Source organism: Peromyscus leucopus, chromosome 11 (assembly GCF_004664715.2).
Source record: "Peromyscus leucopus breed LL Stock chromosome 11, UCI_PerLeu_2.1, whole genome shotgun sequence".
In the NCBI taxonomy this organism is placed as follows: domain Eukaryota; kingdom Metazoa; phylum Chordata; class Mammalia; order Rodentia; family Cricetidae; genus Peromyscus; species Peromyscus leucopus.
The window spans coordinates 38,562,313-38,580,699 of record NC_051072.1 but is presented as its reverse complement, the minus strand read 5'-3'; the positions used below and the strand labels follow the sequence as shown (position 1 = coordinate 38,580,699).

Genomic DNA, 18,387 nt, shown 5'->3' with positions numbered 1-18,387 from the left:
CATCACTTACATCATCTGGGGTCTATTCACATACATATTTTTTGTTTCTTACTCCTTAGTTTTCTAAATCTATACCAACAATGTAGTCAGGAAACCTCTGATCTTCATGCACTGAGAGGGCAGAAAGCTAGCTAACTGATTTCATAATTTTGTGGGGAACTTCCTATTAAACACTTTGTTTCTTGTGCTTTCTTTCATTTGGGTATACAAATATAGTATTTAGAGCTGACACACCATGGTCGTAAAGTAAAAAAAGATTGTGCTCAAAGTTAGGCCCTGGACGTCATAACAGGAAGTCGCCCCACTTTCCCTACCTTCTATTATCTTCTCTTTTACAGTGCATAAAACAGGCTGACCCCTGTGCCCTGAAGAGCCAGTTATATATGTATTGCCTGTGCAAGTATATATTAAAAAAACAACCACAGAAGGAGTCACAGACTTGCTCAAGTTCATGCAGATCAAGACAGAACCAGACTCCCATTGAGCATCCCCCACTGCCAACATCAAGAGCTTGGGTTTTTTTCTCTTCTAAGGGTTGATGAATAGCATCACATGACTGTGAGGTACAAGTCATTCTCCATATCATCAAAAGCATCACTGCACACTCTCAAACACAATGTTCTGCAGCAAAAAGGCTAGAAACCAGTCTTCGAGGACCCCATGGGGAAAGAACGAAGCACAGTGTCTTTCACTTGTATATTTGTCCATCCAACACCCAGAGGATAAAGGATGGTGTCAGTTCAAAGTCACTTACCCAAATCTGAAGCTTGATTCTCTTTTCATTTTTGAATACAGTTTTGACTTTGAAATCGATGCCAACTGTGCTGACGAATGCAGATGTAAAGGAGTCATCCGCATAGCGGAACAGGAAAGATGTTTTCCCCACACTGCTATTGCCAATGATCAGCAACTTGAACATGTAGTCGAAGTTCTGGTCAGAAGAGGAATCTTTCTGGCCGAACCGGGCATCTTGGGCAGAGGCCATCTGCGGGGAAGCAGGCATGGATCAGTGTCCCATTTGATAGGAAGCTAGCAACACACTCATTATTACCCTTGCCAGAAACAGATGTCAGGGACTCAGGAGGCAAGTACAGAGCGCTCCCCAATCCCCCTCTGATACTGGTATCCATGGCAATAATTCCCAGCTGGAAAAGAGAACAGCAAATCTTACAGCTCTCTCCAGCTGTGTTGGTACTTGTCACCGCTCAGCATTCACAAGCAATCAAAGACACCAAAGGCGACATCTCTCAAAGCAACATGAAAAGCAAAGATATGAGGAACTGGCAGGGCATGCGAGCTCTGAAACTTTGTAATCTCAGTGAGGGGGACTCCAAAGTGACTGAGCAGAGCTTATTCCTGAAAATGAGAATTATTACTCTAGAAAAAAAAATTCCAAGCACATCTCTATTTAATCTAATAACATCATATCATGTCAGCATCCCAACATAAATGTCAGTCTCCTTAAAATTAAAAATAATGTTTATGATACATTTATATGGTTCAAAATGTAGCAGACACTGTTCACCTATTTAACCCTCTTAACAACAGGAGGTGGATACCTTATCCCTACTAAAATGAGAAAACTGAGCTTCAGAAATATGAGATAATGTACTCAAATTTATACAGATGGTAAGTAGTAGAGGCAATTGGTGCCAGGGAACAATTCCTGACCTCTGACCTATTTCCTGATGACATCTACAGAAGTAAAGTGCAGTAAGCCAGATGGTCATGTGGGAGGCATTTCTTGACAAAAGCATGGTGAATCCTACTTAGGTTCAAGCATTGTTTCTGTTACTTACCATCTGTGTGAACTTGTTTTTTTTTTTATTTTATTTTTAGTTTTCCTCATTTTATACTTGCTTTACTGTCTGAGAACTCTGTACATGCATGCAATGTGTTTGTTTCATTTTAATTGATGTGTTATAGTTTCTCTTCTCATATGAAGTGAAAATGACACAGTACCTACCCAGAATGCTCATGAAAGTAATAGATAATAGATCTATAAATCAGATCTATTACTCAGTAGAGACTAGAGATTGGTTTCTCGTTATTTATAAATACTTTAGGTAGATGTTTATTCTTCCTCATCTTTGTGATAATTTTAATATCTATCAAAGTGTCATTGTATCACTTCTAAGTACCACAAGCTCAGAAGAGAAAAAAGGCATTTTGAATGATGAGTCCATTTGTTTCAGCACCTTTCTGATGCTATGAATTATTTGGCAATTGTTCTCCTAGTCAATGTGCTAGCCACTAAGCACATATGGCAGTTTAAACTATACTAAAATTAAACAGAATTTAAAATGTAGCTTCAAGCATACAATCCCCCCCCCCTTCCACACACACACCCAGAAACTAGCGTACTGGGTAGTTATATACAAAACATTGGCATCATTGCAGCAAATTCTGCAGAAAATGCTAGGCTAGACAGTCTGTTTCCCACAAAAAGGTGGTTAATATTTTTATATCTTCTCTTGAAAAATACTATGAGTTTCGTGATGATGTTCCTGCAATGGAAGCTTGATTCTCCATCTGAGGTGGTAGGAACTTTAAAGGTGGCACCTAATACAAGACAGGTCACTGGGAACACTATTCTCAGAAGAGAGTAATGTGAATGCTCAAGGGTCTTCAGTGAATTTCCACAGCAGCATGTTGTTACAGCAAAAACAAACCTGGCTCCTGAGTCTCTCTGGTTTCCTATCTCACCCAGTGATCTCTGACTCTTACATGTATTTGCATCATGATGGCATCCACATTCCATGATGCAGCTAGAAGACCCCCCCTAAAGGGCTTACAGAGGCCAACACCATGTATTTGGGCCTCTACAATGTGAGCTCAATATGCCCTGTTTTTTAAATAAAGTATCCAGCACCAGGTATTTTGTTGCAGAACAAAAAATGTAATAATCTTAGAAGGAAGAGTATAAAAGAAGGTCCAGCAAGGAGTAGACTGCCAAAAACAATAAGGGGCACTTGGGCTCATCTAAGACACCTAAGATGATGTTAATTGCCTGAAGCCAGGAGAAACAGCATGGAGGAGGGATGTGAAGCCAAATGAAAGGGGGGGGGGTGAGATGAGAGAACATACCACCCTTCTACACTCATTGGCAGCAGAAGAGTGCAATTATTTGTAGAAAAGTAACACAAAGGGGAATATCTCTCTGTATCACAAAAGTGAAAGGTGATAAAGATTCTGATTGAACTTGACATTGTCTAAACTGATACACACTTAAGCATGTCATGTAAATCCATGTGATATCAATGACACATCCAGTGAACCAATAGGGAAAGTTTGCTAGTGTGTGAACCTGGGCCTGCCAACAGGCAACACCACCTACCCTGGTAACTGTGCAACATATATGCTCTGGTAAGTCTTACCTATCATTGGCAGACAACGGTGAAGTTGGCTCAAAACCTATCAATTTAACAAGAAGTTTCTTTAACAATGAGTGGCTTCCAACATCCTAATAGGAAAGAAGTTAGGTTGTGGGTTTTGTTGTTGTTTGATTTTTTTTATTTTAGCACTGACATTCCTATAAATAAATCCCTTTCACCAATTATTAATGTTCCATGAGATACCAGTCCTGCAGGTCTGCAAGTGTTCTTCATTAACAAAGTCTTTGAATATTTTGTCATGAGCCAGCTTAAATTCTGGACCAGGATTTAGGATATACAGCTAAGCTACAGTCCAAATGAGAGTTTACACTTTACAAAACTGCTCAGCCTACTAACCTATCACATTCTGCAGCCTGGAGCAGTAAAGAACCATGTCAACAGGGTTGTGTGTTCTCCAGGCTACCTTAAAAGAAAGCATGGTGCAGGATACCATAAAGTTATATGGATTCTAAAACTGAAGCATTAGTGGCATCATGAATATGGAGAGTTTTAAATGTAATTGTGAGGATTTAGTTGGAGACATAAGATTTACCTAGGATGCACCAGCTCTAAATTCAAGGGCTAACGCAGTTTGTGTGTTGGAAGTGAACCACAGGATGAGAGGGTATTCAGTACTGTGGAACAATCTTTTTGTATACTATGAATATGTACTACTCTCATTGGCTAATTAAATGGTGATTGGCCAAAAGCTAGGCAGGAAGAGATTGAGCTCAAGAGCCAGACTAGGAGAATGATAGGAAGAAGAAGGGCAGAGTCAGAAGAGTCACCAGTCAGATACAGAGGAAGCAGGAGATGAGTGTGCCATGCTAATAAAGGTAATGCCATGTGGCAGAGTGTAAATAAGGAACATGGGCTAACTTAAAATGTAAGAGCTAGTTAGTTATAAGCCTGAGCTGTTGGCCAAGCATTTGCAATTAATATAAGCATCTGTGTGGTAATTTGGAAGCAGCCCTTGGGACAGGAAAACTCTGCCTGTAACTCAGTATGAGGGCAGTGGTGCTGAGAAACCATGTATATCTTGAGGAGTTCTCCTGATGGCAGGAATTTTTCTTTTTTCTTTTTTCACTCTTTCTTTTTTCTTTTCCTTTCTTCTTCCTTTGCTTCTTTAGTTCTCTCTTTCTTATTTTTAAGATAGTCTGGTATGTTGTCCAGACTGACTTCAAAGCCTTGGCTTCAACTTCCCAAGTGAGGAATGAATTAGAAAAAAATTCCAACTCCATTTATTTTTAAAGATTGTTTTTCTTTTTCTTTGTCTACTATTTCTTCATTTATATCATCAGTAAATTTCCCTAACTCACAAGAGTTTGTCACAAGTGTATGTGTGTTTTGTAAAACTTCAGAATAATGAAATCAATCTTGGCTATAAATATGAGAGACAGATTTAATGTCATTAAGAACTGAAATGAAATTGGTGTGTTCACTCTACAGCAGCATTTGAATTGTCACTGGGGCTTATACACAGGCGCTATGTAAATTTACCATCATAAATACTGAGTTGTTTGAATGTCCTAGAAATCTTATAGGAAGATAGAACTGAAACTTTAAAACATGGATACACAGGCAATTACCTAGTAGACAAGCAAGTCAGATTTTGTAAAACAAGCCTTTACCCAAGGCCAGGGCAGGGACATGGGGTCAAGTTCTCAGGCATCTGCACGCAAAGACCACAGAAGTATGATTCTAAAGGTTTGTACCAGCTTCTGTCTTGACCAGCCACCCTTCTGGTATTGTAAGTCACTGTAGGCACTATCAGAATGTGAGGGAGCAACCCTGTAAGAAGCCGTCATCATGTGCTCCGACATGTCCCGGTCATCTCTCCTCCTTATTCCGTTCATCAAACAGCACTGTGTTGGACACTCATCAGGTCAGGACCGAGTTGTCCATGCATTTTTAAGACAAAGAATGTCTGCCTTGTGCGCACTTTTTAGACGAGCAGACAAGAGCAAATGTCCAGTACAAGCCACAGCCTGTCTCGAAGGAGTGAACCTGAAATAGTCAATGCACTTGTATTTCCAGGTTGCAGAGTGGCACCAATTAGAATGAGTGACCAAGGCATCACTGCTTCGCATGCAAAAGCTACTATGACTATTGTCTCTATAAAAAATAAACTCATGCCCATTTATACATGCACAGTCATCTGCCCACCTGTGCTTTGGCTTATCCCTTTTGCCAGCTGTCTCACTGAATCAAACTTTCAAAAGAATGCTGCCTTTTAATTCTAATATCATAGCTAAGGGTAGTATGAGAATTTGTCAACTGGTATTTAACACATCCCTTCTTTAAGCTTGTTAAGGTTCATCAGGCCACGTCCACTGGAATAGAAATTATTCATATGCATTAGATTACAAGATTCTCAGGTGGATAAGATGAGATAAGCATGGGGTTGCTGACGAGTCACACAAGAATCTTTGAAGGGCTACACTTAACCTAACAGCAGCAGACAGATGAGAGGCTCCAAGACTCTCCAAAAGTTACCTTATGATTTTGTTTTCTGGTATGAAAAGCTATGGGTGTAGGAGCTAAATAGCATGGTTCCAGATTTTTATCATGAGGCCAAGTAGATACAAAATACTATTATTTAAAAATCCTAGTACTATATATACACCCAATCTGACTTAGACTTGATAACATTTGCTAGACGCCTGGACATCTAGACCATTCACCCCTATGCTTTCATTATTCACTCTATATATATTTAAAAAACATTTCATGACTTCAATAAAACTGACATGACACTTCAAACTATTATAAAATATACAAACATTATATAAAACTTTCTTTGTCTGCAGAATTAAAGCTATTAAAGAAGATATGAGTTGGTTTAAAAAACTTAGATTTTGATTTTATTGTTTAGAATTATATACCATATTCAAATTTTTAAAAGTTCCTTGATGCTCACAATTTTTATTTCAAGGCACAAAAAGTACAACACCAGATAATCAGGAATCAATAAAGTTAAAGTTAAACAGTAATATTAAACTGCAAACATTAATATTCACACCCAAAATTTATGAAGTATGATCAACGTGGTAGGGTTATTACTTCTATTTCTATAATTTTTTTCCTATAAGAAGCTCAAATAATCACATTTCTTCTTGGTTTTTCTGAACAATACTACAAATGAGTCCCATTAAACTCTTCTAATACCCTAATCTCTCAGCCTAAGAATGTTCATTTATCTTTAGTTGGTAACATAACATTTTTCTAGTTTAAATGGAGCCAATTGTGAGCCTAAATGTAGCAATATAATGACTGAAATGAATAACCCCTGTATTTGAATTAACAAACACAGAAGATGAATCAGTAGATATCACATAATACAACCATGAAAGAATGAAAATAAAAATAAGCAGAACCTCTGTAGTTGCTGGGTAAGTATCAGAAGTCTAACTTACATGTAACTGAAGGCTTAGAAGGAAAAGGAGTAGAATGATGTTATGGAAATATACTTAAAGATATAATGACTAAATAATCTCTAACTTGTTGGAATGTGTAAATGTTAATGTCTGATGAGGTCACTTCAGCCCTCTAAGTTGACAAACTACAAAGGAAATAGGCATATCAAAGCTAAATAGAAATAAATTCAGGACTAACAAAAGGAAACATGACTGTATATATGTATATTACAATATTATGAAGAGCAGATGATTCCACAACATAATGGAGCCAGTAGACAATGAAATAATATATTGAAATTCAGTACTGGAAGGAAAAATAATCAATGCCCAGTTTGATAGGCATTGAAAAACTCTCATTCAAAAGAAATAAATTACCAAAAAATTATATACACAAAGCCTGAGAGAATTACTGACAGAGTCTATACCATAGGCAAAGTTGAAAGCTGAGAGGAAAATAAAACCACATAGAAGCTCAGAGCAATAGGAAGAATACTAGACACGGTAAATAGGTGTCAGGCAAGTGTGTGTGTGTGTGTGTGTGTGTGTGTGTGTGTGTGTGTGTGTGTGTGTGTGTTTAATGAAAAAACTACATACTATGTTTAAAGCTAAAATTATAATAACTACAAATGTAATATGTATGAAATTACATCACACAAATGCAGTATGCAGTATATGGAATATTATATGAAGTCAAGGCAGGTTGTCTAGCCATGTATTGTGTAGTCTTAAAGACTAAAAAATGCAAAGGTATACATTTAAAAAATCTACAAAGGAATTGAAATACATAAGAACATTTAAATAAAATGATGGTAGGAAGGAGTAGCAGAGGAACAGAAAACAAAGTATATAAAAATAGCAAAATCATTGGTTTAAATCCAACAAAATAATCACCACGATATATGAAATGAATCAAAATGATAATTAAGAGGCAGAGATTTTTCAAACTGTATAAAAATACAAGTCCCAACTGCACACTAATCATATGGTATGCATTGTGAATATAAAAGCATAAAAGTTGAAAGCAACAGTATGAAAATACATGCATAACATATAAGTACTATTAAAGCAACAATACCTGTATTAAGAATACACATTAAGATAAGGTATATTACCATAAATAAAGAAGGATATTGGACAGAAATTCTTCAGGAGGACATAACAATTAGAAATGTGTGTCTGTTTAGTAATATAGGTTCAGAACATATGAAAACTAAAACCAGAATTAAAAAAAGAGAAACATTAATAACTGTATAATAAATATAGTCAAACTCAGTAAGGATGCAGAAGATCTTCATAATACTAAAGATGACCAAATTGACATTTAGACACTATATTTTACAATTGTAGTCCACATAAAGACAGAGGGAATGTTCATGTTAGATCTCATACTGATCTAAAAATAGACTTAATAAAAAAAGAAATCTTAAAGAATATGTCCTCTAAATGTTATATAAGTGAAATTTAATGCATCATCAATACCAATGCAAGATCTGGAAAATATATAAACCTGTGGAAATTAAAGATATGTGTAAATCCAAGTATTAAGCCAAAACACTCTAAGGAAACGAACAAAGAATTTGAAATGATATACAATCAAATAATGCATTCATAAACTTATGAGTCAGCTAAGATCAATCCTTAGAGGGAGTTTTGTCATTTAAATGCTTATATTTACCAGCAGAAAAGAAATAATCAAAATCAGTGATGTCAATTCTACCCTAAAAAGATAATTTTCTACTAATGTAAGTATAAGGAACATGAGTTTTTTAAAAGCCAAAATCAATAAAACACAAAATAAGAGAAAAAGCTGAAGGCAGTGGGCTGTTGTGAGCAAACATCAACAATACTGAGAACTATGCAATAAGAATGACAAGCAAAGCTAAGACCATGGTCTGCAATTCCAGCATTGAAAGGCTGATGAAGAATTGCTTCAAGTCCAGGGCTTGCTTGGGTTACTTAGTGAGATCTGGATCATTACTGAAGTTCAAAGTGGCAATATACAGGTATGAGGTACATCTCTTCAAGTTATTGGTCATGTGGGTGATCCTAGGAACCCTTGAAGCAATGGAGGTTATTGGCATTGCTCTTCCCTGTCTATAAGAACTTGATGATTAGACCACTGTTGCTGAGGACACCACATTTTAGCCACAGGACTTAGAGGAATCAAGATAGTACTGATTGGAAGCTACCTCTTACTAGCTAGCTTTGATTATACTTGAAGATGCTCTTCAGGCTACTGGAGGAGAAAAGTCATCACCAGTCTTATAAATCTGCGAATCCTACAAACCACAAAACTGGTCTAGCAAGATATGACTATGACTATAATAATGGTACAAATGTTATGGATATAACCAACTGTTCTCTTTCTTTCTTTCTTCTTTCTTCCTTTCTTCTTTCTTCCTTCCTTTCTTCCTTCTTCCTTTCTTTCTTTCTTTCTTTTTTTCTTTCTTTCGTCCTTCCTTCCTTCCTTCCTTCTTTCTTTCTTTCTTTCTTTCTTTCTTTCTTTCTTTCCTTCCTTCCTTCCTTCCTTCCTTCCTTCCTTCCTTCCTTCTTTCTTTCTTTCTTTCTTTCTTTCTTTCTTTCTTTCTTTCTTTCTTTCTTTCTTTCTTTCTTTCCTTTTTGGCTTTAAGGCATATTCCACAGGAGAAAACTCATGACTAATACATCTGGCCATGAACCTAGGAGTAAGTCTCCTATTATTTTACTAAGTAGAGATACTATCACACTTTCTTCTAAATACTTATATCTACACCCTTTATTTAGTGCAGCACTCAGTCCTCATCTGAAAAGTGACTTCATAATAAATCCAAGTTCTTCAACTTAAAAGAGTAGAGTTGGGAACCCATCCTTGTAACACCAAAGTTCATTTGCTATTTGCATCAATACTCTTTCCTCACTTTTTTGTACAGATGACACCCGAGAAACAAGTAAAAAAGAAATAGGGAAGACTGTCTCACCAACATTAGCAAGAAATCTGTGAAGGATGGGGACTAATTGTCCATTGCACAAAAGACAATCATGATTGTAGAGGAGAAAAGTCAGGCATTCACACATAATAAAATGTAGGAATGCATAACCTTTCTATACCAATGCAACAATAATACTTAGAAAGTAATTTTCTATCACTTGGTTTATGTATAACAGGCCAGAATTGAACATCCACCTTTCTACATTCACCTCAGTATCATCTCTGGTCTGTGTCAACATTGTTTTCTCACTTCCACTTATCTTTAGGCATTTTTTTCCAGTCTGTTCCAGTCCCTCAGCATGGATTTTTGTTTTAAGTTCCCTTATTAATAAAAAGGCTCCACTTTTATCAGATAAACCTAAAAACTAAACCAAATGTTAAATGTGAGAGACAATGGGTCTCTCTTTAGTCCCATAACAGAGTAAATGAAACTACAAGAAATAACAAAGAAGATAATAACAACACAATGACCCTTCCCAGGTATTTAGTTTAGTTTATGCAAGATTATTTTGTAAACATAAGATAGGATGAATATAATTTTCTTTCTTCTCAACCAAATGAATGAATAATATTTATCAATAGGGTCCTCATTCTTTACACTGCACATTTATGCCTTCTGGAGAAATCAAAATAATAGAAGAAAGGACATGAGTTTTCTAAACATATTGATCTGGCAGAATTTTAACTATTCCATATTAGAGAAGTTATTTAATATTAATAAGCTCTAGTTACTTTGCTTTTAAGTAGGTAATGGTGACTTATTTATAATTATTTTAACCCATATATAGCTGTGCATATGAGGGTTTTATACATATATACAAGTACAGTGACATCTGAATGCAAAGCACAGTGGTTGGCATAGGCAAGCACTGGGTGGGCTGGGGTTATTTTTTCAGTCAGCTGCTATATTATCTTTGCCTTCAAAGTCTTGCCCCCAGTGATGAGCGTTACTGTTCCCTATGTCATTGGGCCCCTAGGATTTATCAATATGCTGAATGAGAAGACTGAAATGACTACCACGCACACTAATGTTCTCAACTTACCAAATGTTATCCTTGATTAACTAATTAGAAAGAAAACACAAGCATCCAAGACTATTATTAGTTATCATTGTCATAGTCACTAGAAGAAACAAGTATTGTCTTATTTTCTATCAACTTGGAGGGAAATGTTTTGCAGAAACAACTCCAATGAACTGAACACAAAGCCATCTATATAAGAACATCAAATGCTTTTTAATGGATATTGTGTATTTTTCCAAATAATTTTACTAAAGAAAAATGCTATTTTGGAAGCTAGCCAATAAACTAAAAGCTCACTTTATTTCATATCAGCAACTGAACTAAATACTCCAAAAAAGGAGAAAAAAATATCTGAGATAAGGGAATATAAAGTGAAGCTTTCCTTGTGACTCATCCTTTGTAAATGTAAGTAAAGAAATATTTGGGGCATATGTTTAAAGTGATGGCACACTTTAATTTAGAAAAAAAAGGAACATCCACTATTTCTAATGTTGCATCTTTGTGTTCCAAGTCACATGGAATATGATTCTAGTTTAGAAAAAGGGACCCCAAAACATTAGTTGCTGCTTAAGAAAATCTAAATTGTTTATACTCTTTATTATATAATTTTTAAAAATCTGAAAATGATAGAAGTCGCTCTAACAATAATCTATTAAAATGAATCAATGTGTGTGCTTGAATTAAATACACTTTTAACAAGTCTGAATTCTTAAAATGCATAAATTCACACTAGCTTTGGGGAGGTTATATTTTAAATTCCAAAAATATAACCCAGTGAATTGAAACACACCACAAATAAGAAAGCATCTGTATCCATCAGAAAATTGATTCCATAGCACCTAATTTTTACATTAATTCACCATTACAGTTTTCACTGAAATACAACTTTACAATACCTAGTATGTATCTGATGGATATACACACAATAATGTAAAATATGTCCTAAAGCATTAATTTCATACAGTGCTGTAACATTTCATTACCTATCTGAATAGTCCAAGCAACACAGAAAAATAAAATCAATATATAATAGCTATTTTACTTGTCATTTGACAGAAAGATTTCAGTATGTCAATGAAGTCAACTTTAAATTCTAACTTATATTATTATTTTTTATGTTTTTCAATTTTGGAATACCATATATTTAGGGTCAGCACATAATATTTTGATATAAATATACAAAGTAAAGAATGACAACCCAGTTTTAAAGAAAAGTGACAATATTTACCTATCATCAAATATTATTAATTCAGCTAGTTGGCTCTTAGCAACATCTCCAGTGAGGGAAATTATCATAAGCTAATATATCTTGATTGCAACAGCCTTTATTGTCTCAGGTCTATAATAAAAAGCTAAGTCACAAACAGAAATATCAGATGTCACACAAAGGGTCTACTATTCCCAAGCACAAATCAAGTTTTAATAACTCATAAGGTAATTTGAGGTCTTCCATTATATAATACTCCAGCAAGCACTTAAATGCTATAATGCTTTCATTGAAAAGTCCAGTTAGAATTCCTTAATAATATGTAACATAAATGAAAAGTAAATCAAAGCAGATGTATAAAGTCCTTGATTTATGAAGAAACTATTTGAGAATGGTTGTCAAATATTTATGTTACTGAGTTTGCCAACAGAGATGAGTTCTGAAGGGAGGCAACACATTCCAAATGGAGTGATCTCTTCTCTCAACCCATTCATAAAATGCCTTTCTGTTATGCAATGGGCTCACTCTGCTTGGTTAATGAACATATAGACTTATGTTTAGCATTAATTAGCCAGTTATACACAGAAAGAAGAAACAACATTGGTCTTTACTTAAAAGCTTAACTTGGTGAGTAGCTTCAACAGGGGTAATTTTCGTTTCTGAAGGGAGTAAGCCCAAGGATGTGATTAAAATGGGGAAATTGATAGTACAGTGAATGGCTACCTCACACAGGAATGCTGGGGAAAAGAGGGTCCTGGAAACTGAGCCAGTCAGTTGAGTAGGCATATATCAAGGGTGGCATAGCTCTTAGATAAAAGCGTAAATATCTTTTCTCTTTTCCTTTGATACTGGGACCCTAATTTAAAAAAAAAAAAAAAAAAAAGACTTCGGAGACACTGGCACTGGCCTCTCTTTCTTAATATGTCTCGGCTAATTCCCCACTATCACGAACCTAGGAAGGCAAGAACATCAAATCCAACAAGAGATGGTCTGTCCTGACTTTATTAGCTTGGGTTTTCCTTTTCCACACTCAGTCTCCTTACGGAACCCTAAAAGATACTGAACAACCCTATCTATATTTCATCAAGACATCCCCTGAGCGACTGGAGAAACCCTCTCTCTATTTCTCCCGAGACCACTCTTTCTTTGTAGACCCACCTGCATGGGCGCCTCGTGTCTCATTGTAGGCAAATGTCCTTTCTCTCTTGTCAGGACAGCGCTGGTCGGGGGCGTCTGGTCAAGCGTGCACAGCCCGCGAGCGCGCTCCCGGCAACACTCGAAAAGCGTGGGGCTCTGTAGCCCGCTCCAACATCAGCACCGGAGCTGTCCGCTCCTGACTCGGCACAGGCGTACTGGCCACGAACCCCGTGCGCTTCTGGGAGTTGTAGTCTAATCTCAAGAGGCATCTGTGCGAACGGGAAAACCGTGAACTACAACTCCCAGAGATCCAGCGGGCTTCCCTCGGGGTTGTCTCTCCAGCTGCACTGGGCAGCGGAGCCTCCCTTCTCCTTTCCAGTTACACGGGTTGTTATCTCTCTCAGCCTGCCCGACCATTTACTCCGAGCACTGGCGAAAATGACACCAGTTCATCCCAAACAGGGACCTTCTCTCCTCAGTACCGCGTTTGCAAGCCAGACCGCATCTCTCTGGCTAGGAAACGCAGCACTTTGTTCTAATTTACAACGCAAACGGGCGTTTACCTTACCTCTATCCTGAACCCGAAAAGTTGATACATACCCAGAGCGGAGTAGTTTAACAGTCTGATTCAACAATCACGCGGGAAAACGACGACGAATGGCACGCATGTTAAGAAAAGCGGTTCATCGGCACGACTGCATTGAGTAGATCTTCAAGCAAGCAAGCAAGCGCGAACACACACACACACACACACACACACACACACACACACACACACACACACTCCACAAAACCCAGATTTCTGGCCGTTCCCGGGAAGGCATTCCTCTCTGTTTACCTTTCCATACAGCTCCATTGCAGCGGGAAGGTCGGATAGCCGCAAGTAAATCTTCCCACTCACTACAAAGGAGGTGAAGGTCTTGTGCAAGGCGGCCGAGCACAATGGAAAGGCTAGGAAGGAGGAGCGGTTTGCGGAGAGCGAATGAGGGATGGAAGGGACAGCCAGCGGGTTCGGATGGGCGGCTTTCTTCTTCCAGAGAGGAGCTAGCTCAGGAGTCTTCTAGTGACAGCTGCAGAGAAAGAGCCTGAGTCTCCTAGGAAGTGCCAGGGGCGCTCGCGTCTGGCAGCCCCTCCCCGAATCCTCCCGGCACACGCACACACACCACCTGAGGGCTACAGAGCTGATAGGGCACTCACTGGGTTATTTACCCAAAGCAAGTCACACAAAATGAACACATTCATCACCAGAGCCCAGGAGCGCCTTCACGGAATGAGATGGGAGACCTCGATTAAGTTACCCGGTCTTGTCTTTAACGTGCAGCTCTCTTCCTTTATAGCGCCTTCGCTCTCTTCCTGGACCGGTTCATAGCATGGTTCTCGAGTCTCTGATCTGTTCGTTAGTTACATTTACTCTCTCCTGTCAACTTCTAGTATGTGTGACTCGTGTGTCGTCCTTGGCTGGGGCAAGTCTTCTCCCCTTCAGAGTACAAGTTCATCATCTAGCTGCGACCCCCACCTTTCCATGAGGTCAGATACACTGCAGAAGAGGCAGAGGAAAAGAAGAAACCTTCAGGATATTCTCATGCAGTCAGGCAAAGGTTAATTTTAATCAGCTTTGAACTTCATCCCGTTAGACTGATCAGTAGAAAGGACGTTCTGGAACTAAAACGTGCTGGGAACATCTTTTCGTGGTAAAAATTATCCTTCATATTCTCAGGCCCCATGCCAGAGATTCTACTGGGGATCCATATTTCCGACATCATCCGCAGAAGGTCTTAAGCAAGTAATTCCTTTGCTGTAACTCTGGCAACACTGCTTTTAAAGGATTTATATGAAAGACTTTGTTCAAAGACACAAACCGCAAAAATTTTCCTCTAAATTCTCAGTATTGAGATGATGTAGTGTATACCTGATCTAGTAAAAATACTGGTGTCTTTTACTTTTTGTGTTTCTCAGAAATCTGTCTTCCAATCTCTGATTACTGAGAATGCAATGTGGCATCACCTAGGTGAATATTTTTTATAACAACTTGAAAGAACATTTTTAAATTATCACCTCTTAGATGAGTTATTTGATGACTAGAGAAAATGAACCTGAAAATTAAAAACAGGACCAGTGTGTAAAGGTGTCTCCTGCCAAGCCTGATGACCTCAGTTCAATCCTTGGAACCCACACAGTAGATGGAAAGAACTGGCTCCAGCAAGTTATCCTGTGACTTTCACATGTGGTTTGGGGTCCTCTTGAATTCACACACACACACACACACACACACACACACACACACACACACACACAAATAAAATAAAATAAAATAAAATAAACAAACAAAAAAAATAACATGTAGTGAAACAATTTTAATTATTGTATTAATCATTGTTCTATTGCTTGCTGTGAAGAAACACTACCATCAATGCAATTCTTGTAGAAGGAGGCATTTAATTGGTGACTTGCTTACAGTTTCATAGGGTTACTCCATGACCATCATGGCAAGAAGCAGACAGACATTGTGTAGCTGGAGTTTTCTCCAGTCCTGTCCAGCCCCACAGCCCCCACAACTGCTTATAAAATAATCACTCAGAAGCTCATATTAATGAAACTGCCCGGCCATTAGCTCAGGTCTAGCTCTTACACTTATACTCAGCCCTTTTCTGTTAATCTATATGTCACCGTGTGTTCCGTGGCTTTACCTGCTGCCTTTACATGCTGCTCCCTGGCCGGCAGGCTGGCGTCTCTTTCCACTCCACCTTCCTGTTCTCCCAATTCTCTTCTCTGCTAGTCGCACCTATACTTCCTGCCTGGCTACTGGCCAATCAGTATTTTGTTTATCAATCAATTATCCACAGCACTTCCCCTTTTTCTTTTTTTCAAAAAGGAAGGTTTTAACTTTAAAATAGTAAAATTACATATAACAAAACAATTATCAAGCAAGAATTACAGTTATAATATTAAAGAAAATATCCTATCTGTCCTATATTTGTGAGTCTAAGGTTTTATATCTAACTTATCTTTTATCATAACTGAGGAAATTATAAATATATAGCCTTGAACTACATCAAAGACCTCAGAAAGATATAATATTACCTGAGAAATGGGAGAAGGATGCAAGCAACTTTCGGGAGTCTTGCGAGAGTAGATTGAGACAGCTGGCAGCCTGGACAGTCATCCAAAGTTTTTCTGTAAAGTTAGGGTATCTGTCTTCAGACCACAGGCCTAGAGTCTCTCAGTCACTTCTCTCTGTGTCCTGTAGAATGTCTGACAGTTTCCTCTGCAAAGCAGGAACCTGAAGGACCATTTTGCCAAGCAAAGTTCAGTGGTCACCTTCCTATGGGTCCTGCATGACCAGTCAATCAAGCAGTCCAGGCAAGAACAGTTTCTTGCCCAAATAGCTATTTTTGCCAAGAAGAAGATAAATACCATAAAGAGTGTCTCTGAAGCTCATCCTCCTCTCTGAAGTAAATTGGTGGTGCCAGAAGCAGACATGTCTCTTGTCCAGAAAGTCTAAATTTTTAAAACATTTAAATCCCATATTCTGTAGGTCTTTGAAGTGTTTGAAGATTACCTGTTTATCTGAAATATATCTATGTATACCTAGAAAACTTAACTAACATGTCTACAAGTATGATTATCATAGATGACTAATTATTAATCTATTTTATTATCCATTACAATTTTAAATGAGCTGTAAAAACATAATACCTTAAACAAGAGTAGAAGTATACACACAGTATAACAAAATTAACTTTAAATTTGTATCAATAAACTAAAATCTATACCAATGTAAAACATTTCAAACAAGTTGTTACTTTTTAAAAGTAGGTTTATTAATCTACCCTTTAATCCTATCATATCTATATTTTATCCCCTTTTTTATTTAGAAAGAGATTACATTTAAAAATAATGGTTTTTCTCTGTCCCACACCAGGGAACTCTTCTGATATGGGACACAAGAATCTCTTAACCTTTTCTTTTAGCAATATGTCTGAGTTTAGGAAAGGAGTGAGCCAATTCCATATCCAAAGCCAGCTTGGTATATTTGAGAATTTGGGCATGGCTTCTCTTACTACTTCCTGCTGGATGGGGGCACTGTATCTGATGGGGACACTAAGAAAATTTCAGGATTATGGAGTAGTCCATGAGGCTGTATTGTCTGAGCCAGTTGCCTTGAAACTATTCTAAATGTTGGATCATCTGGGCTATGGTGTCATCGGAGATCTTTCAGGGGGTCTTGGCTGGTCAAACCTGATGTATCTTAATCTGGAACAAATCCATAGCCTCTGGCTTTCTGTGGAAACAAAAGCAGAGCCTCCTTTCCAAAGCAACATATCCTTAGATCCAAATTTTGAAGTCAAGGTATCTTTAAAATATACATATTGGCTTAACTTAACAGCTTTTACAATCAAATTTTTTTGTGGTTAAAATTCCCAAAGACAACACAATCCAGATTCTCTGTGTAATATCCATCTTTATGTGGCTTATTTTTTATACTACCTTTACTGTCTCTTCAAAAACTTTATTTTTTAAAACTATCGATTTCTTTATATAACTGCATATAACTGTGAATATATATAATATATATTGTATATATAATACATATATATTCTCTCTCAAGTCTACGTACATTTTTACACACATTATAAACTATTTCATCTGAATCTGTCTTATTGTGAACCTATTGCTTTAAATTGCAGTATTTGTAAGACCGAAACGGCCCCTGTGGGTCCACCCACCTCAGCTTCCCATCATGGTGGTGGTACATTTTCTGCCAGTTCTGGGAGCCATCAACTCTCAGAAACAATGGTTCTATGCTTCTATTAAAGCAGCGTGTAGCCCAGAAACATCTTTTTTTTTTTGTACTAACAAAGGCTAAATCCACCACACAGCATAATGTGCCACTTGTAGATGCCTCATTCCCGCCATACTGCAGGTCAAGAGTTCACACCAGAAACCCATCATAGTAGCTCAAACCTGCAGGCTCCACTAACTTGACAGAGACAACTAGGAAGCTGTTTTTAGCTCTGTTTTAGAATCTTTTTTTCTCAGATTTTAGGTGGAAACTCTTGCCCCATGTTGGGTGCCAGATATTGGTTTAAATATTAAGGCAACTCCTCACAGTTAAAAGGGAGGTTTGTTTTGTGGAGTAACTTACAAGTGAAGAGATAGGTAACAGGATCTGAGAAAGGTGAAGCGCAGTCCAGTGGTGTTCTCTGGAGAACTCTGTTCAGTCTACCTCCAGTGTCCAGGATCCAGGAACCAAGAAAGC

At 37.6% G+C, this 18,387-nt stretch overlaps 1 protein-coding gene across 2 annotated transcripts in view; it reads right to left on the bottom strand.

Moving 5' to 3' along the window:
* The window catches only part of Rab3c (RAB3C, member RAS oncogene family), a 209,880-nt gene extending 195,682 nt beyond the window's left edge, over window positions 1–14,198 (bottom strand). The window contains exons 1-2 of one of the 2 annotated variants that reach the window (XM_028884353.2): window positions 13,966–14,198; window positions 755–985 (exon numbers count right to left, since the gene is read on the bottom strand). In XM_028884353.2, coding sequence (XP_028740186.1) covers window positions 755–985; window positions 13,966–13,983 — 249 coding nt within the window. In that variant the 5' untranslated portion in view covers window positions 13,984–14,198. Of the gene's footprint in view, window positions 1–754; window positions 986–13,148; window positions 13,348–13,965 lie in introns of those variants that run through there. The other variant, XM_028884347.2, reaches the window with a different exon arrangement.
* Between the last annotated feature and the right edge of the window lie 4,189 nt (window positions 14,199–18,387).